The 21,006-nt window shown below is 42.8% G+C and overlaps 1 protein-coding gene across 2 annotated transcripts; it reads right to left on the reverse strand.

Moving 5' to 3' along the window:
• Positions 1-633: 633 nt before the first annotated feature.
• Positions 634-17,862, reverse strand: pdgfra (platelet-derived growth factor receptor, alpha polypeptide). 2 transcript variants are annotated; one of them, XM_058639301.1, is made up of 29 exons: positions 17,653-17,862; positions 15,543-15,618; positions 15,155-15,451; positions 14,574-14,834; positions 14,017-14,156; positions 12,972-13,134; positions 12,361-12,553; positions 11,835-11,950; positions 11,440-11,736; positions 11,082-11,348; positions 10,854-10,978; positions 10,588-10,756; positions 10,285-10,474; positions 10,020-10,135; positions 9,771-9,897; positions 9,467-9,663; positions 8,834-8,928; positions 8,390-8,522; positions 7,964-8,068; positions 7,095-7,205; positions 6,554-6,707; positions 5,710-5,870; positions 5,296-5,411; positions 4,646-4,768; positions 4,232-4,343; positions 4,037-4,136; positions 3,729-3,834; positions 2,867-3,102; positions 634-2,783 (listed from the first exon to the last, which is right to left on the reverse strand). In XM_058639301.1, exons 2-29 carry the CDS (start codon positions 15,598-15,600, stop codon positions 2,636-2,638), a joined length of 4,416 nt encoding a protein of 1,471 aa, XP_058495284.1. In that variant the 5' UTR covers positions 15,601-15,618; positions 17,653-17,862; the 3' UTR covers positions 634-2,635. The 2 variants fall into 2 exon arrangements, with proteins under 2 accessions (XP_058495284.1, XP_058495283.1); XM_058639300.1 differs by having other exon boundaries at positions 5,710-5,873.
• Between the last annotated feature and the right edge of the window lie 3,144 nt (positions 17,863-21,006).

A 21,006-nucleotide genomic window follows, 5' to 3' on the forward strand; every position in this document is an offset into this window, starting at 1 on the left:
ATATATATATTATTTGTGTGCTATATATATATATATATATATATATATATATATATATACAAACCATACGTTGTTTACCATTATGTTATGTTTGCACATATCTAAAATGATCACCATTATTCTTGTCTCCAGCATCTACTGTTGTGGTCAAGTGTTAAAGTGGACCCAAGAGCAGAACACAGACGACGAGCTGAATGAAGTTAAAGGATTTATTTGGTCAACAGATCAGGATAGCATGGTGTGGAAGCAACTGGCAGTGAATGAAGCCGGGGAGGAAATGGCGATGGCTGGTAGCTGAACAGGCAGAGGGGGCTGGGTCGCGAGGCAGGCGAGCTGATGGAAAGCAGGCAGGAAGATAGCAGGTCAGGAACACCGAGCAGAGTAGAATGAGAGTTAGTGAGGCAAAACTTAAACAAGAGTCTTCAAAAATAGTGAAGGAGCCTGGCGGTGTTACCACATGAACAAAACAACAACCTGGCCTCGAGTGGCTGGAGAGCTGGTGTAGATATAGGGAGCCTGATGAGATTGGAGCCAGGTGTGTGGAGGGTGAAGACCAGGTGAGCAGCTGATTGACACACACACAGACACAGACACAGACACTGGTAAAATGGGGACAAGACAGACACAGACAGCTAAGGGTCACGTATAGGTTTACTTGTGCAATGTGTTATACAAGACTTTAATACAGCACACTTTTGTAACATTATAAATCATTTATTGAAATATAAATCATCTGAATGTACATGAATGTAAAATAATGAAACATAGTACTGAATCATATTGGGTATAATTACAGAAACTGCAGCATAAAAAACAAAACATCAGTCACCTGCAGCACAAACATTCACATCCACACTGCTTTAAACATATAAAGCCAAAACCAGACTTTTCTCTTTTTTTTTCAGCCCGGTTAACTTGTCTGCAACATCCAAAAACCAAATAGAAGGATACAAAAAAAAGGAAAAGTGCAAAAACAATTGCAGATTATATCACAGTCAACAAAGGGAGGCAGTGGCATAGCTGGGTACAGTAGCCGAAAGAAACAGAGGATTACAAAGAGTCAACACGTAACTGATGTATGACATCAGCTCAACATGAATCTCTAGTTCATCTTGTGTCTTTGCATAACTAGAACCTGCTAATATACAACATAAGGAGACAGGAGGACAACACCTGGTGGTAAAGCAGTGTTTCCCTGTCCTGGTGCTGGGGACACACTGCCCTGCATGTTTTACATGGTTCCTCGCTCCAACACACCTGATTCAAACGACCATTCATTTGAGTCAGGTGTGTTGGAGCAAGGAATCATCTGCAGTATGCAGAGCAGTGTGTTCCAAGGACCACGATTAAGAAACCCTGTTACAGATACTTAATATGTATTGGGTCATACTATCATGTTTCATTACATGATGAACTGAGTTCTTCTTATGTTTCACATATTTGTCATGGTTAATCTGACTATACTAGTGACTCCTTGTGTTGCATACATGACTAAATATGAATAGTTCTAATCCAAAAATACTGTCTGAAAGTGTTTGCTGTCCACAATTGAGTAAAAGTTTGTTACATTATCTTTGTTATAATGTATTCATTAAAAACATTGGCTTCATCAGGGCAAATAAGGTTCCAGAAGCTTATTACGTGCTTATACAGTATAATACATACTTGTGTTATCCCAATAATTCTCTCTTATAAAACAACTCTGGAGCTATTTACAATACAATCATTCATTCCCTTTGTTTATCAAAGCCCATATGACAAATACGACTTGTACAGAGTGAACACTGGATTGGATTTGGGTAGAAGTTGAGAGACACTGCAAAGATACATGCAACTTAAAGGCTCTATTTTCATAACCATTCCAACAGCTACGGTCAACATCTACTCAGTATTCACAAATAATACATGTTTACATCATAATGAAGTAAAAAAATAAATTTGAAATACTGCAACTATTTACCCACTGAAAACAGTATTTGGTCATAAACAAAAAAATGCACATAGTTCAGATTGTTGTGCTTTTAAATCCAAGTATTGCTACTGATTGTACCAGCATCAGGTGCTCCTCTTGCAGCAGGTAAGTGTGGGGTGAGTTTACCTGCCAATGCTGTTGCAATTATTGGACTCATCTAGTTTAAATAGTGCATCTGTAGTGGTTAAATATATATCTTGTGAATGATATCTTGTGGTGTTTGTTCATTTAGAGTTGTTGACAGACACATTTGATTTGTCCCTTCTTGCTTATTTTGCTGTTAAAAAATGCCCCCATAGGATAAAGCCCTGCAAATCAAAAGGACAGTCTTTTTTATCTGCTTTATCTAGAAACGTACAGCTCACAGGCTCAGCAGCTATGGTTCTTTTGAGTTCTTGATGTCATGAATTTGTCAACGCTCACTCGCTCCTCCAGCCCAGAAGGGGCAATGTCCAGGGAGAAGTAAAGGGCAGTCAGGACTATCATCACAGACTCATCCACATGGTTTTGGGTTTGTATTCTGTCCTCTGAAAGGGCAACCGAGGAGAAGGAATGGCAGGGCCCAAGGCAGAGTCTTTGGTGGATTTACAAGTCTTTCTTTTGTTCCTTGTGTCCTTACATCCCTTTGCCTTGCTGCTCCCTCCCTGCAGACTGGGGCAGTTGTCACAGAAAGCTGTCTTCTACCAGGTCACTACAGTCCAGACACATCTCGTCCAGCAGCGTGATGTCCTCCAAGGTCTCACCCTCTCGCTTAGCAAAAGTGGAGGTGCTGGAGCCTGTCTCAATGGCGCTCTCCTCAGACGTCTGAGAGCTGCAGGAGGCATGAATAACACCAGTTAGTGCCATCTATGGTTCAATACAGACAGTGCATGTAGTACAAGTAAAAGCGTTCACCTGTGTCTGTTCCTCTTTCCATATTCATCATCAGATATAGGGTCGAGGTCAGGTAGAGGAATAATGTAGCCACTGTCTGAGCTCAGTCGCTGCTCATCGAAGCCGCTCTCCCTGTCCTTCATCTTGCTCGGGTTCTTGTAAGTGATGCCAATGTAGGCGTCGTCATTTTCCAGGCACACCCGAGTCACAGCGGGGTGATCGCTCTTCAGGAACTCGTGGTTTACCCTCTCGTAATGCTGCACAAGCCAGATAGACATTACATTTAAATAATGAAAACTTTAAAGGTATCAACGGGAGAATGGTGATATAACAAGTTGTGTTGCCACCAGAATGATGTGATTCAAACAAACAAATTACAACTCCCATTCCAGCCAGAGGTGCTAAAACAAGAGCTGGTTCCTCCTTTACCCCAAGCTATTAAGACTGTGTAAAGGAGGAAGAGGTGAAGCTGTTTTGAGCTGCCATGTGTGGTGGGGAGTTTAATGGGGGTAATTAAGGTTGGGTGGTGGAGGCGAGAACTGGAGCTGCGTCATTAGGCCAGCCAATCTGAAATCCAGCTGCTGCACTTGCTCTCTAATTACGTGTAGGTTTGTGTTTTACGGAGGCTCAGCTAGTACACGAAACACTCCTATTGCACTCACAGAGGAAGTGAAGGGTAAGCTAAATACTTTCCGAAAGTGTTAAAATCATTTTGAACCTCTACTTAGTAGGCCAACGTGATTGAGAAAGCAGTAGACAGGCCATTTTAAAAAAAGAAAAGAAGAGGAACAGAATGTATAGGTCCAACCATTAGGTCAAGAATGAGCGGTGTTACAACAACAAAAGTGTTGAAAAGAGAGTTCGAGGTCACAAGGAGACTCACCCTCTTGTAGCTGGAGGGCAGCAAGGACGCAACAGTATCACTCAATCCCAAGAAAGAGGGCCTCTTCTCTGGCTCACTGTTCCAGCACTTCATCATCATTTCATAACTACAGGGGCAAAAACAGCTGACATTAGCATGGAGAACAGTACAACGTGTCCTGCACCTTGTGATTTTTCAATGACTCATGTCAGCCACCATAATATTAATGATTAGTAACAAACTGTTCTGGGCTAACAGCAATCCTGCATTCCTCATCTGACCGGATGCAAGTCATACACAGCAACAACACAATCTTTTTGAGCACTCACACGTCAAGAGGCGCATGTTCGGGCTTGGACATCCTGTAACCACTCTTGATTTTATTGTAAAAGCTGGAATCCACGACCATCCCTGGGTATGGGGTGCCACCTGCAGACCAAAACAAGAACACGTTGAGTTATTATGACCACATAATAACAGTCTCGTGTTTATCATTTCTTGAACGGACAAGTGCAGGGGCTCACCTAGCGAGAATATCTCCCAGAGGAGGATGCCGTAGGACCAAACGTCGCTGAGAGTCGTGTAGAGGTTGTCGAAAATACTTTCTGGGGCCATCCACTTCACTGGCAGAAAAGTCTGTGTGATGACAGAGGAAAATGTATATAATAATTATACTTAAAAAAAAGGGTTAGTAAAACTTCAGGGTGGGTATCAACCTGCAGTACTTTTGTGGTATCAATGTCCTTACGTAATAAAGATATAAAGTGACCTGACAAATTTAATTAAACACTTGATAGTGCAAGGAGCAGATATGAAAAATCATTTTTACTGTAATATGTAATGTGATTTGTTTTTGTTATAACACATTTTATAACATTGGTAGTGAAAAATGTAAATGTACTATAATACCAAAATGTTTACTCAAAGAAGAGACTTACGCTTCCTTTGGAGACATAGTTGTTGTCATGCATAATGTCTCTGGCCAGTCCAAAGTCACAGATCTTCACGATCTTGCCCTGAGAGAGGAGGACATTCCTGGCAGCGAGGTCCCGATGCACACACTGCACAAAATGAAAGAGCAAGCAAAGGTTTTTGATGGGTCATTACATTAAGCACAATTGTTCCATCCATTTCCAAAAACAACATATTCTGCACCCACAGCCACTGACTGAAGCTATTTTTGCATGTATTCCATTTCAACTAAGTTCATTTTTAATGCTGTTTCATACTGCTGAATAAAGCATGGTCTTTGTGTAAACATCACAGTTGGAGGGATGGCTGTGGCCACTGGATATTTAGGGATAATAACTATGAAGCTGAATGAATAGCTTCTGGTTGCAGCGTATATGCCTGCCTGGTAATTCTAGCCACGGCTGTGCTGCTGCTATATTCAGCCCCTGGCCTTTCTCCGCCGTGGGCTCTGCAGCCTTCATGGGACTGCTTATCACACAACCACTGATTTCCTTGGTCCACCCCTTTGGCCTGCATGTGGGACATAGTCCATCGGAGCAGTGGGAAGCAGGGGGGTGTGAAACTGCAAAGAATTGCCATGGTATGCAAACCCATGCAGTGCATAAGCATTACTTACATTTTTGGAAGCCAGGAACTCCATGCCTTTGGCCACTTGGTAGGTAAAGCTGAGCAGATCGGTGGTGCTGAGGCCCTCGTTCATATCGTCCGACAACAGGTTGTCCAGCTCACCCTCTGGTTTAGAAAACACCATAAGGTGGTCCATGAGTATATGGATGCTCATTATACATTGTAAATATAGTACTGGCTGCTCAAACCTGGCTTTTACTAATGGCAGGGAGAAACTGGGCATTATTATGAATGTGCTACAATTATCCTCTCGATGTAATTACAGGGCTGCACCAGTCCTAAATTCTGACAAGGGTGTAGCCCCTCAACCAACACTGACTCAAACACAGCACTACGGCCAAAACAGCACACACCAACAACCCAGAGAGGGAATAGAGGGAAGAGAAAGAGCTGCAGTACGTACCACTCGATCCTTTCTGGGAAGGTGGGTGGTCATAGTTGGATGTCTGGATGTCTGAGTATTTGGAGGCATTGCTCATCTCGAGCATGGGCACATACTGAGTGTTGTCAGCCTGCTTCATATCCATGTAGTCTGCTTTGCCTTCGAAGGACAGGATCACGTAACTGCTTGCAAACAAAAGAGAGGGATACTTTTAAGTCAAGGATGTGATGAAGCAAGAAAACGTCATTTATGAGTCATTTATACACCGGTTTGGGTGATAATGCAGTTTTCTTATTCAGGCGTTGATCATATGTGCTTAAGTCATGTCACTCCTTCTGGCTGAGGTTAAATCAAGATGTGGTGGAGGCAAACATGGTCACTGGGAATAAATCATGTTATGGTCATTTTAAGGTGTGGTCTTTGTGAGTCATCCATCATCACAGATGAGCCTTGGGTGGAGGAGGGGGGACGGGGGAGGGGAGGGGGTTCATTCTAAAGATCTGGGCAGACGGAATTAACAGGTATCTCCAAGACAATGCAATTAGGTTGAAAGCTGAGACCACTTCAGTCTGTGATTTGATTAGGTGAAGACTAGACAATCTCCTTAAGCATGGAGAAAATGGTGATACAGACACTGATTGGGGGTCGACGAGCATGTGAGTGGGTGTGAGTCAACGGTGCATATTACATTGCCAATGGTTGTGGTGTATAGGCGAAGTGTAGTGGTGTAAAGGATGTTTAATGTCAATGAGTATGTCTTTGTCCTCTGCATAACATTTTCCAACCACATGTCTGACCTACAAGGATGAGTCAAAATAAACCTACATTTTAATGTAAATGCAAATGTACTGCAAGCTTGCGTTACCTCCTGCTGCTCTCGTCTGCAGGGTTGATCCCAAAGATATCCAGCTCTTTTTTATTTTTCTCTGGGCTGAGGCTCAGGAAGTTCTCCCGGTTTTTGTGCAGGTAGTTAACCAGGTCCCCGTAGAAGCAGTACTCTGTGATAATGTAGATAGGGCCTGGGAACAAACACAACAAAGGAACACATCGGCGTCAGTCTGCAGGCTAATCTTATCAGAGACTCATAAAGACTAAAAGCACAGTCAAGAGGGTAAGCATCCACTTTCCCATAAAAGGCTATTAAAAACACCACACCCACCAAGAGAGGAGACGAGACTGTCAATCTTTTTTTGGGAGTGCTGTTGCCAAATCTAAATTAGTGTGTGTGTGTGTGTGCGTGTGTGTTTTTGGCAGCGTCAGTGTTCAGTGTATGTGTCTCTGTAAAGTGGTGACTACATTGCAAAGAAAAGATAACACTGGTTAAACTAAGCTACCATTACGCAGTCCTGTGTTTGCGTGTGATTGACTGTGTGTCTTTATATCCAGAATACGTGTGTGTTTCTCACCTGACTTGGTGCATGCGCCCAGGAGGTTAACAATGTTGAGGTGAGGTCCAAGATGAGTCATAATCTTCAGCTCAGACATCAGGGCTTGTTTCTCGCTGGAGCGTGCTGTGGCTGGAAGAAGGTGTAGTAATCAAGATTATTATCAAACATAGTTTAACCGCCAGCAACCACAGCTTCAGCCCAAACCAGCTCCTTTATATGAATTCTGCAGTAAGATTTAATGAAGTATGACAGAGATTCGTCAAGCAATGGCAGGGCTTTTTGCCTCTATGCCTCTTAACATCATCTATGCCAAAGAAGTTATTAGCAGCTTTTCAAGTTGTACATTGTTTTCTTTTTTTCCTGTGCCAACCAGCCAACTTGTGTGTTTTTGGGGTTTAAACGGACAAACTGGATAGACGGTCATACTAACACTATCAAAATATAGGAGCTTACTGTTTATTTATGATGGATGTCAGGGACAATGGTTTACATCTGTGTTAGTTTGACCAAATTATGATTTGACGAGCTGTTACAATGTTATAATGCAGTTAAATGAATGTAATCGGATTTACTCAACTTTATTTGTTCCAAAGGGAAATTCACTCCGTGAGCTATCTGTTTTTGGATAACTTGATACATCTATCTCCTCACTATCACCTCACGCAGTGTCTTTGCCTAACATCTCCTCTTCTGCGAGTCTCCCACTGTTGAGGTGTGGCACGCAGTTTGAAAACATCTGATCTGAACTGACCTCTAGTCTACAGCAGGTAAAATAGCTGCCTGCACCAAACCACTTGTTTTAACTCGTGAGCTTCCCCAGTATAAACCCGGTCGATCAATCACAGCAACATCACATCGCCTTGTCAATTTTTATCTGTTAGGCTCACGTTTCAACATCTTCACTGCCACCTTCATGACTGGCTGGGAGCGGCTGAGTCCATAGGCGGTGCCCTCTACTACCTTCCCAAAGGCTCCAGACCCCAGGATACGACCTAAGAAAGACAAGGACACATCTAATGAGTTATCAGGGAAGAAAGAGCCACGCAAACACAGGCATGCAAACACATGTGACTTTTGGATGCCTCTGCTTTCCCATCTGCTTCAGTGGCTGAATGTTCCTTTGATTGCTGGGTGAAACCCATCAGCAGCTACCAAACCCCTGCTGCCCTGGCTGGACTAGTTTATCACAATCTCACATCAAAGACAGTGAGTGAGGCTCCTGATTGGGTCATCACTGCAGGGAGGCTACAGAGTTTACACCATCAGACTTCAGACTAATGTAATATCACAGAGAAAAAGGAAAGTCAGCTCACCTAGCACAAGTCTGTCACGGGGGAACTCCCATCTAGAGTCGTAGGGAAGTTGCATAGGATCCACATAGATGTATTCATGGCCATCAGGGCTCACAGACTCTATCACGCGCCAGCGGATCTCATATCGTGGTTTCTGAAAGAGGCGGGACACAGGAAGAGCAAGATTAATAAACCTTGGCCGATTTTCCAGACCGCATTTAAATATAATTTGATTTATTGACTTGGAAAGCATTTGCACAGGACTCAACATAAAGTATGTTAAAATGTTTAAATAGATCACTGCAAATGTCATGTTCGAACTAATATTTCACACAAAAATATTGTATTTCTATAAGCCTGATGTTGTGTCTAATTTGGACCTGAATGCCAAAAAAGGAGGAATGAGTGAGTAAATGGGTGAGCACATGAGAAGTGAGAACTAATGCGGAAGGATGGCAACAGTACCTGTTTCCAGATAACAACCAAGACAATGAGTGAGATGATGACAATGACCAGGAGCACCAGCACAGCAGCAGCTACAGTCAGCTCTGGGTGAGGGCCTGTTCAGGAGGAGAGCCAGTGGTCACACATGTTAGATGAAATTTAAACTAATCACAGAGATGCAACATGTGTTTGCTGAAAATCTGTGCACTATCTACAGAAGGGAGATAATAAAAAACATAGGGTGTCCAGATTAGCAGGTATGCTTTGGAGATAAAATGGAGATGGGGCATGACACCCAGCAAAGGCATGGGGGGGGGGGGGGGGGGGGGGTATGTGTGACAGTGAGAATTGGGGTGAGGGGTGTAAAGCTTTAGATGGACCAAATGGCTGGGCAATTGCTTGCTTATCTGTACTGTCAGAGTAAAGAGTCCCTTCCTTATAGCCACTATCAGCTGTCTCACCACAAACACATCTGACAGCTGCTGCAACACTGACAGCAATAACCACAGTCACCCACACTGCGAGTGTCACAAGTGGAAGTAAGTTAAGTGGAAACAACAACATCAAATGTCAATTCAAAGCCGGGGCAAAAAGAACTAAACGAAAGGAAAGTGGCTTAAGGTTACACGTGATGAAACACGTGTGCCATCTCACCATTGGACACCAGTTTGATCTCCCTGCTGACGGCAGCCATTTCGTTCTTGGCCAGGCAGCGCACCGCAAGAGTGTTTTCCAGATGACCAAACATGACCTGGCTCTCCAGGTTGTTATCCTCATCGAGGTGGGAGTCCACTGTGATCTTTGTGGAGTTGGTGGCGAGGGGGGCCCACAAGGACGAGTCATTGGCACAACTGGATGGGATCGAAGCAAGACATTTAGTTTTACTGTGGAGGGACTACATGGACTGTAGGTTAGACTGAGAGCAGGTGAATGTTACACTGAATAAGACTGAACCTACTGTTTAATGTTCTTGCAGACGAACCATTCAACCACAGGAGTGGGCTGACCCCGAGTAATACACACCACAGACTGGCCTGTGGCTGAGCCATGGTGGATGTCCATTAGCTCCACAATGACTGCAGGCACTGTGACACAATTAAACAGCATTGAGTAAACCACAAGTGTGAGTGAATTAGCTGCAACTTGGTACTTTCAGTATCCAAGACAATAATTGTAGTAAAAGGCTTGGGGCATCCCTCTTACTGACCTTTGACTTCCAGAATTAAGCCAACGTCCTGCCTTTGGTTTCCATTCTCCACTCGCATAGTGTAGTTTCCACTGTCCTCCTCTTTGGCTCGGATTAGTGTGAGGACACTTATGTAGCTTAACAGAGCAACAAAAGCATAAAGTGCCATTATAACACACAGAAGTCACAGACGTTCACATTTCCTTAAGCACTAATAACAGACCCTGTAGCGTATGGGAATGTTATGTTCAGCTTGTCATTAGATGACCCTGAATGAGAGCCTCACCTGGTCTCACTGAGTTGCCGGAGGCTGGTGGAGATCTCCGCTGTCACATTGCTGAGTGGGATTCCATTTTTGAACCATGTGACACGGGCAGTGGGGAAGGAAGTGATTTCTGCCCTGAACTCCCTGACCTCATCCAATTCTGCTGATTCATATTCTCCAAACTGTGGCCGGACGGTCGTAAACTCACTTGCTGTTGGAAAACAGAAGAGGCCAACAGACATTCAGCAATCATTTGACACTAAATGGAAAAATAAGATATAACACCAATTCATTTTTGAAGTACACAAATAACAGCTTTCTTACCAAAAACTTTAATCGCTTGTTCCTTTGTCTGGCTGTCATTACTAATAATATCAGTGATGGAGCATGAGTAGATGCCGCTGTCTTTGGTTGTAGCTTGCGGTATTGTCAGGGTGTAAAGGATCTCTTGATTCCTCTTATTTTCATGCACAGTTTTGACACCACGATTAGCCTGTCAAAAAAAGGGATGATGGATACTTTGGGTTTCCACGTACTTACACACAGAAGCTACAGAAGGTCAGTATTTTAGAAGGAGATTGTGCTCTCACCAGTTTGCCAGGGAATTTCCAGTGATCTTCAAGAATTTCTGATCCCCGAGCTAGACAGGTGACAGTGATGGACTCTCCAACCAGCAGAGCAGTGCGCTTGGCTGTCAGCTCAACATGTAACTCACCTGCGATATGAAAGTTTACAAGATGAATACATTTTTCAGGGTAGAAATCCACCAAAGACACATCAAATTAGTTAAGTATCTACAAACATATCAACACACACACCTGTCCAGCCGTGGACAATGTATTCCCCACTGTAGTGTTCTTCTCCGTTTATGAGGGCCTTACAAATATAAGTTCCAGCCGTGAATATCCCCAAAGCACCCCTCTTGCTGTCATAAACACTTGGCACAGGTTGCTGGGTGTCCACGTTAATCAAGGTCACATTAGCACTAGGATCAGACACTCGACACTGGATCTCCATCTCCTCGTGGTCAGACAGGACATGGTTACTGAAAACCCCCAGCCATGGCACAAAGGCAACATCTGGATCTGAGTTGGAGTAAAACCAGTCTGTCAGACAAGATAACAAAAGACAAGCAATACAAAGACACAAGCATAAGACCTCCAGAATCTCACTTACCTGGCACATAGATGTAAATGCTGCTGTCCTCAAGCATGTCTGTGGCATTTTTGCTGTAGAGGCATGAGTAATAGCCTGTGTGCATTGCAGTTGCACTATCCACAGTGATGGTGGACACAAACAGTCCACTGTTGTCCTCCTGTGTTTGCTCGAACACATCGAGCGGTGTCTCCCACACCAGTGGGGCCTCTCCTCTGCAGGTCAAGGTGAAAGGAGTGTGGAGGGCCACTACCATCTCATCAGTCGGTGGCAGCAGCACCGGGGCTGAGGATGGTGGGAATAGTATGGAGGTGGGGGCTGAAAGAAACAAAAGTACAAGGCTCAGTCTGTCTATCTGTCTGTCTGTTTACCTGTCTGTCTGTTCTATAGTCTGTGTGTGTGTCTGTCTGTCTTACCTTTCACTTTGAGGTTAAATGAGAAGTGAGCGGTGCGGGAGCCACTTTGGGCTGTAATGGTGTAATTCCCACTGTCTTTCTCTAGAGGCTGCCGTAATATCAGATTGCTTTGATACCTGGGAGAGGAAAATAAGCAAATACTATTGTTATTTAAAGTTTAATAGGATAACAGGTTTTGTTTTACAGGGGAAAGTATAGCAGCACATAACTACAAAACGAAGAGAAATGTGTCTACATTATATGCACTAACATGCATATAAGTAGCAGACCAGACCTTTATTAGTAATTATTAAGCACGTATTAACACCTTAATCAGGAAAGATCTCAATTCATGTCGTAATAGAGGTAGAATAAGGTTATGTAGAATAAGGTGTTAATACATGCTTAATAATTACTAATAAAAGGCTAGTGTGCTGTTTATGCATGTTAGTAGTTAATAGTGAATATGTTTTCCCTAATCTAAAGTGTTACCCAACATCCACATGCATACACCACTGTCTCACATATACATGAAACGTCTTCTCACCTATTTCCTTCGACATGGCTGGTTTTCGTGAGGATGTAGTAGTTTGCTGATAAGTCTTTGCCGTCTTTCAGCCACAGCACTTTCGGGGGAGGGTAAGCACTGATGAGAATAGTGAACTCAGTCTCCTCCAAAAGGCTGACAAGCTCCATGGCTAGAATCCCACTGTGGTCCAGTGCCACAAAGGAATTCTCGTCTGAAGAAATAGAAGAAGAACAGTTTGTGATTGTGATTCAGAGAGTAAAATCAGAGCGTCAGCAGAGAAAGACAAGAACTGAGATGAAGGCAGAGTGACAGAGAGGGTTGAGGGGACCTCACACACACACACACACACACATGCATCTGCTGAAGCCATCCCATAAAACACAGTAGCTGATGTTGAAAGCAGAGGTGAAGCTTTACAGTTGGACGGTAGACAATGACTTACACACACCACTAAAAGCACTTTGCTTTCATATGTGAAACCATGACCACTTTAACTGAATGGTGATAATTAAATAAAATATGACTAATCGTGACTAATTGTGCACAGCAATCCACTATATACAGTATATAATTGTGCTGAAAACTCATTAAAAGTATGTGGAAATTTGGAATTCTGGAGGAAAACTCACCAAACACAGTGATGGTCACGCTGCTGACTCTGACTTGTCTGCTGATTTCATGAGTGATTGAGCACTCGTAGGAGCCAGTGTCCTGAGAGGTGGCGTGTGGGACACTGAGGGTGTAGATGACCCGATCGGGAAAGGTCTGTTTCATCTGAACTGCATCCACAGCCTGTAAGTATAGAGGAACAGTATGGGTAAAACATCCTACTCACCAGATTAGAAAAAAAAAGTTTTGGAATAGGACATTTAAATATTTTAACTCTTTGTGATTTTCCATTTTACAGCTCCATTTATTATGTATCGGAGTTGGTGTGTTGTGCAGCCGAAAGCAAATGGTTAAAACACTTGCGAGGCCACAGCAGATAAATCAGGATCACAGAGCCCTTTAAAGGCCTATAATTGCAGCTAAGACCAAAACCAGGAGACAAGAGTCCTACGTTCTTACCCCTACTGTCTCTGGAAAAGGGGTTAGAGGAATTCCTTGCACAGAAAACAAGACAATGTGTTCCATACATTAAGAAACTGAAAATAAATATAAACAAACACATGAGACCCTTTCAGATCTTTGTAGCCAATGCTTCAAAGGTATGAACTGTTTAGCTGGCTGTCATGTGCTGACAACATCTGTCCTGCATGTCTCAAGGTCACCAAGGTCAAAAGATTTAGTATCCTTTCCCCCTCTTTTGAAATGCCTCTTTCCCTCAAGCCATTTGTGCTCAACTTTAACGTCCACATCAGCACATTTTGCATGGGGTTAACTGTGGCAGAAGCTGTTTGGGGACTGTCCTTCAAAATCCAGTTACTGCTTTCCAAACACATACTTTGAAACCACAGAGGGCCATTCTCAGAATTATATTCCACTTGCTCCTGCTCCTGCTTGGATCAACCCCAACACCATTATTTGCTAATTTCAGGCTCAGAGCTGCTGGGTAGGAAATGACATGGAAACATGACAAGGGCTTGAAGCAAATACTGCCAGACAGACAGAACGAGTGGGTGAAGCTGTGGTGGAGCCTAAACAACACAGAAAGGAAAAGGACGGCATTCTTGCCTGTTTTTTAGGATGGAGCCACTGCTGCTGAAAACCCAGCCCAGTGGGAGCCATGCAGGTGATGTTGAAAGGTTGCCCAGCTCTCACACTTTCCTCACTGGCTTTTACTTCCACATTGAAATCATCCATCTCTTCAGGGGCTGCAGAGAGAGAGCAGATATCAGCACAATCGTCCCAAAGGTCCAAAGGCAGTGACACATTCATTACTATGAGCTCATTCATCATGGTGGCTCAGCTGGTTGTCATTATTTACTCTCACACACACACTAACATATACAGAGTGAAAACAGGCATGTTAAGTCATCTCCCTCTGTGATAATGATGTCATATAATGCCTCTCATGCAGTGAAATCACACTGCAATCTTCTCATGGTAAACAGACTTTGGGATTGTTTCCATCTTTGCAGTTATTGGATTGTTACCCTGTCACTTCCAGGCTTTTTCAAGATGAATACACATTACATGCAAAGACAAAATCCATATGGAGTCAGTCATCTTCTCATGCTCCTATGGTGTAAGAAACAATGTTGGAACAAATAAAGCGTGTCTGGACTTACTCTCATCGGTCACAGTATAAACTGCACTTCCAACTGTCCGGCCGTTCACAGTAGTTTCACACTGGTACAGTCCAGGAGAGAGATTCCCAAAAAAGCCTATCTTGTTGTCGTAGAATGCGGGCATCTCTTCTCCCGTGAGGAGACTCCTCAGGATGACATCAGAGTGAGGGTCGGAGACAAGGCAGGAGATGTGGACTCCAGCTGGGCCCACAGGGACAACCAAGTTACTTGTGGACTCAGGAACAAATGGAGCCAGGGGATCTACGTGTGAAAGCAGAGAAATTACGTCACAATATGTCACTGGATTTGGTTTGATCAAAAAGGCAATGGTGTCACCCTTTTTACCTATTTTTTTTTACACTTCTTTTCTTTTTTAAAAACAATTTGTGAAGCAAGTTCAAATTAAATTGTATAAAACACCCCTGCTCAAAGAATTATTTTAATTATTATCAGCCTCTGTTTGTCCAACATGGAGGCTGATGTCAGATCATTTAAGTTGCAAAACTCAATTTTACCCAGAGCCATACACAGCTGTGCAAAAAGGAAGTGTCCAACTTGAATATGAATAAAACTATATTCACCTGACACAAAGACATATATTCCTGCCTCAGTGTCCTCTTCTGGCTCAGTCTCCAGTTCACCGTCCAGGTTTTCATACACACACATGTAATAGCCGGTGTTTTCAACCGTGACGTTGTAGATGAAGAGCGTTGCTGTGTAGTATCCAGGAAAAACAAAGGTGTTTTCCGGCAGGGGTTCGGCCCAAACCACTGTTCTTTTACTTTTACCGGTGCAGCTTATGTTAAACGTGGAGTTGGGCTGAAGGATGAACTCGTCTTCTTCTGACTCAATGGTTGGTGGGGAGAGTCCACTGGTAGCTACAGGAGAGATTTGAAAACCATTAGAAGAGAGATATTTTGAAATATGAACAAAGAATATTGAATTTAAAGTGAATAATCATTTTCTTACCTGTAACCAACAGCACCAGAACACCTCCAAAGATGACATACATCTTCACCCCATCCATGATTATGGATGTTCTCACCTACAGAGACAAAAAAAGGCATTTAGTTATTTAGTCAGCAGGCAAGTAAACGCTTCCTAATATGACATCACTGTCTGCAGCTCTTAAACATTAGTGTTTAACCAAAATCTATGTCTCATTGATTTTTAATGTGATGTCAAGGCCTGTTACACTGTCCCTGGTCATTTAGGTTACAGAATAATGATCCAAGACTCCAGTAAAGGAAGGATCTTATTAAAATGGCTTGTGGTCTCCCACGTCATTACAGTATCGGTTTGAAATCCGTCACAGGATTACATCAGTTGTTTTTAGTAAAATTAAGGTTAGACTACATGGCTGCTAATTCCCCTGCGCTTTAAAGAACACAAGTAGGTTTTGGACATAATACAGAAGACAAGCTGCACTCCTCTGGGCTGAACATGAGGATGACCGGTAGAGGGCGACACAGTCCATCTTTTTGAGGGCAGCAAGCCTCATCGGCTTTCATAATTTCCTACTTGCCAACTCGATTTTCTGACGTGTTTCGTGAGACTGAAGGTAAAGTGAACCACTTTTTAATCTTTTGACTAACAACAGTTAGGCTTGAGAATCAATACTTTTAACTTGTGAAATCATGTTCTGGAATTATATAAACGAAGTGTAAGACATTTAGTCCACACTAATCCCAGGTAATTTGCTGCATAGATTTGCAGAATCTGCAGAGCTGTCCCTCTGGTGAATCTGGGTTTTCATCCAGTTCATCGTAAACAAATTTTAGCTCACAAATATAATTTGTAAGTTTAAAAAAACAAAACAAAAAAACACACACTCATAAATACGCCCAGTTACAGGACTCACTTAGAAAGTAGTTTTAAATCAAAGTTTTAAATCCACAATTGTGGTTTCAAATTGAGGACCCACTGTGGATTTATTTGTGTCCACCAAAAAAAACAACAACACAATCTCACAAAACGACCCGTGGGCAACCTGGTCTTGCTAACTCTATAATTAGTGCACCCACTCCACACAAAACTTTATATTCGCGTGGGAATCATCTGACAAAATGCCTAATCCGCTTTGACGCGTTTGCGCACACTGAAACTATTTTTCTTTTTTGTTGCTTTGGCTTGGCGAAGATCCTCCAGCCACTGCGCGTAAATCTTACTAAGCCTGTAAAGTGGCAGTCAAGACATTTTGAATGTCCTCCTCGCCTATTATTCCCCTCGCTCTCCTGCCAAGCGACTTAACAAATGTGGCAGATACCAAACGCATCGCTCTGCTGGACACATCTGAGCAACAGCTGATGAGACTTGGGCTGCGCCAAAAGGACAATTGCGTCAATTCAATGTAGAAAAGAAAAAAGAAAAAGTTGTGAGGACGTTTTTTCCCCCAATATTAAAGGAAAATTCAATGGATTTCCTCGGAGACCCAGCAGGGTAGATGGGTAATGAGGAATGTGTCGTTACTCCACTTCTTTTTGAATCCATTGAGCCACAGCTCTGAAACTCTGCTCTGAAGGATTCACTCCAGTGTCCCTGGTGCCGATTTTCAATGTTCATTCCCCACATTCCACGGACAGACGAGAAAACAATGTGATGTACAATTTCCAATGTGTTTCCCATTAGATTGGAGGCAGCATCCCACAATGGTCCTTTTAGTGATCGAGGTGACACCTCCAGCTGTGAGGCCGGAGCTCTGAGCGCTTTTATCCAGCAGAGTCTGCGGCATCTTCCTGCTCGGCGTCCAGCGGAGAAACCATATGGTGCACAGGGGAACTTATCTAAAAAAGTGTCATGCATTGCCAAACACTGAAGTTTCATAGAACTCACAGGGCACAACGATTTAGTGAATGAAAGTTTTCAAGAAACTTTCCAAAAATCTTAATATAAATGAAAAAGGCGGGATTATAATTTGATAATTGGTTAATTAGAGCTGCGATTAAACTCCTGCTTAACCTAAAGGACATAATGCATCCAGATTCTCCAACAAAAGCAACGAAAACTTTTTTCTTTTTTTTTTTAAGACTGAACAATTGTTTCAGTCATGCCTTTGATTCCAACACAACCTTTCAATTACCTTTGAATAATCCCCTCTTTATATTCCCTTCGTGTCAGTATATCCACAGTGAATTGGTCTCTCCAAAAGGCGCAGTGAGGGTCTTTTGCAGTGGCTGTAATCCTCAGAGGTCCTGCGCTGTGCGAGCAAATGCGCGACCCTCTGTCCACATCCACGACCGCCTTCGCAACTGCACTCCAGCAACAGCGACCTGTAACTGATTCAATGTTACAGTCCACCCTCCTCCTCTCCTCCACCCCCTCCAAAAAAAGTAATCATCTGGCTCAAAGTAAATAACTCTCAGGAAATTACACCCCCCTCCCTCTGTCTCTCTCTCTCTCTCTCTCCTCCCTGTTTGCGCCGGACCCCTTTTTCAAAGTAAGAGTCTTTTGGGGGATAACATGCAGACGAGTGTCTTTGCTGAAACGAGCAAGGTATTTTTTGATTTATTTTAGGGAACTTTGCTGCATCTAATTGCATTTCGCTTACACACAGTTGTTAAACATGTAAGTTCTCTTCAAAGTTTTTGTTTCTTTGCATAATGCAATTAAGTGGGAATGACAGAGTTCTCCGTCAGTCAAAAAGCGCTGGAACAGTGGAGCAGTGCTCTCATAGAGGGCGCTCTAACACCATCATATCACAAATCACATCTCTCTCTCCCTCTGTCTCTCTCTCTCTCTCACACACACACACACACTCGCTCTCTCTCTCACACACACACACACACACACACTCTCTCTCTCTCCCTCTGTCTCTCTCTCTCACACACACACACTCGCTCTCTCTCTCTCACACACACTCTCTCTCTCTCTCTCTCTCTCTCACACACACACTCTCTCTCTCTCTCTCTCTCTCTCACACACACACACACACTCTCTGCCTCTCAAAAACACCTTATTTACATATTTACATAAAAAGTCACATAAAAACATTTGCAAATACAAATTAAGAAACACTTCATATAGCTGAAATGCGCAATGACTTGGGGTGGGGGTATTAATATCAAACATAATTCACCACTTAAGCTTTATTTTCCCTTTTCTGTAACTAAATGGACTCCTTTTATGGCACAGGTGTGCGTCAGCTGTTTACCGAGTCCTAACGCACCTCAGCTCCTTTTCCCCGGGGGCTCTCCTGGAGGGCAATCGAAGAATAATGGGCCCCTCACACAGTGCGCAGAGGAGAAGTGAGGCATCAGACCGGTGTCTCAAAGCCCTGAGGCCGATGCTCACCGACCCCCACCCCCCTCCTCTCCTCTCCCACCTCTGTGCAGTAGCTTGGCGCAATTACTTCCACATGTTGCCGAAAAGAACTGTGTCCTTGTTCTCTAAACAAAGGATCGCAACCTCGTAAGACCGAGCTTACCTCGGATCGGTTTGAGGTTCTCTGTGTTTAGGGATTTTCCTCTTCTCACCTTAAGACCCACAGGGAATAAGGCACGGCAAACTTTACGGCAAATTTATTTTAAACAAATAAATTATTACGTCCCCAGTAGAAAACGTGTTTTAATAATACAAGAGGCTGACACATTAAACTATGAGCCCATATACAGCATGACAATCGGTTTCCAGATGGAGAGGCAGGACGGAGGCGACTCTTTGCAGCTGCCTTGTCCTGCCTTCAACTGTCCACCAGGGGGCTTTGTGGGAAAATTTAAACTGTATAGAGGCAAATTGGTTGAAATTGGGATCGTGATACGTTTGCCTTAAATAAATCATAGCATGCATTGCGCGTAATTTAGATATACCGGTTTATCCATCCGGTGTTAAAACCCGAGATTAATAACACTATAGGCTTGACTCAGGTACTGTTTTAATTCATCAATCACCAAGGAAAGAAAGACTTGTGTGAAGGCTTTGCACATTTATTTCCACTTGCCGTACATTTACATCCAAGCTTCTTTAAGATCAACAACACATAGATCCCTTGATGTTCCAGAGTTGTGAATGACGAACGCCAAAGATATCAAAGTGTGCACGGTACCCTCAAACATCAAAAGGGCCAAGCAGCCACGTTCCTTTCCTTGCAAGAATATTTCATCAAAGGCTTAAGGCCAACAGTTTCACTACTTTAAACGTTCTCAAGTTACACTGTAACAAGTAATCCTGCACCAACCACTTAAACTAACTAAACTAAATTAACTCAGCACTGGCTCCTACAATAATAATCTATGATATTAATAAATTGGCATTGCTATTTGAGTCCGTTTTTTTTTTTTTTTTTAATATCTTAGGTATAAGATTAAGATATAAATGTATAAGTAATGTTTGTCTTTGAAGATGACTCACACACTCACGGTGGTGGGGCGGTGGTCACTGTGGGAGCTGTCCAGCGTGCTGAAACCTCCCTCTGCCAAGTGGCACTGTCCGCTATCTATCTATCTATCTATCTATCTATCTATCTATCTAGCTAATGTCTTGGCTTATATAAGGACATATAAGTATTAAAACCAAGTGTTATCCCTCACCTTAACCACAATGACTGACCCTAAACTTTTCCTAGAACCACAATTCATATCTTAGCCTGAAACTTAACCAGAAATTAGGTTCTGCCTCTTTAGGACTATAGGTTCTGATCTCCATGAGAACTACTGGTCCTGCAAGGTCAGTGTCTATGCCACAAAATGTCCAAAAGAGGAAACAAATACAAGGAAAAAACAGACAGAAACAGAGAGGGGGCGCTTATTTAACTCTCCAAAAGTATCTTATATGTAATAAGATGATATTATTATCATTATTATTATTATCATTATTATTATTATTATTATTATATATATTCCTCTGTACTTTCATATATTATTCAGAATGCAATGCGACCCACGTGTATGGTGAATTATTTTTGCACCTCTGACTGTTGAAGAGTGAACGTCTCTTCAGTAAAAGACAACGCTGCTCTCCTCTCTTTCCACACTGGTACTTCAGCTTCTTATAGCCTCTATCTCTCCGCATGAGACAGCAGCTGCAAACGGCTGAAAAGCCTCTTATTAATTGTCTTTTGTCATGCGTAATTGCCACATTTTCAATAGTGGCCGAGGCCTGATGTCTTTGGAGTGGACTCGTTTTTCTCTACATTAGTAGATATAGTGTCCTTCTTCTATAATATGTATATTCAGCAGTCTCTGTTTGGCATTTTTAGGTATTTTATTTATAGCAAGGCAATCGACCTGAACAAACGGGTCCACCGTCAAGCTCTTTTAGTCTGTGATTAGGTCCTCTGAGCCTGGGGGAATAATGCGTCTGTCTCAACGCTGTGGTGTATTCTGTCGTGAATCACTTTTAATGCTGCATTGGTGTTTCACACCTGCAAGGGAACTCTAATTCAATTAATAAGAGCTTCAGTATATATTCATTAGATGGCTTTCCCCCGTTAATATAT

Source organism: Solea solea, chromosome 9 (genome assembly GCF_958295425.1).
Source record: "Solea solea chromosome 9, fSolSol10.1, whole genome shotgun sequence".
Taxonomy (NCBI): Eukaryota; Metazoa; Chordata; class Actinopteri; order Pleuronectiformes; family Soleidae; genus Solea; species Solea solea.

What these genes read in the sequence shown, in the direction of transcription:
- pdgfra (XM_058639300.1), bottom strand. Translation starts at nt 15,600, where the DNA reads ATGGATGGGGTGAAGATGTATGTCATCTTTGGAGGTGTTCTGGTGCTG. An exon ending in CGTGACCATCACTGTGTTTG is followed by an intron (nt 12,554 to 12,971) that starts GTGAGTTTTCCT and finishes CTATTTCTTCAG; the next exon opens with ACGAGAATTCCTTTGTGGCA. An exon ending in AGCCATGTCGAAGGAAATAG is followed by an intron (nt 11,951 to 12,360) that starts GTGAGAAGACGT and finishes TTCCTCTCCCAG; the next exon opens with GTATCAAAGCAATCTGATAT.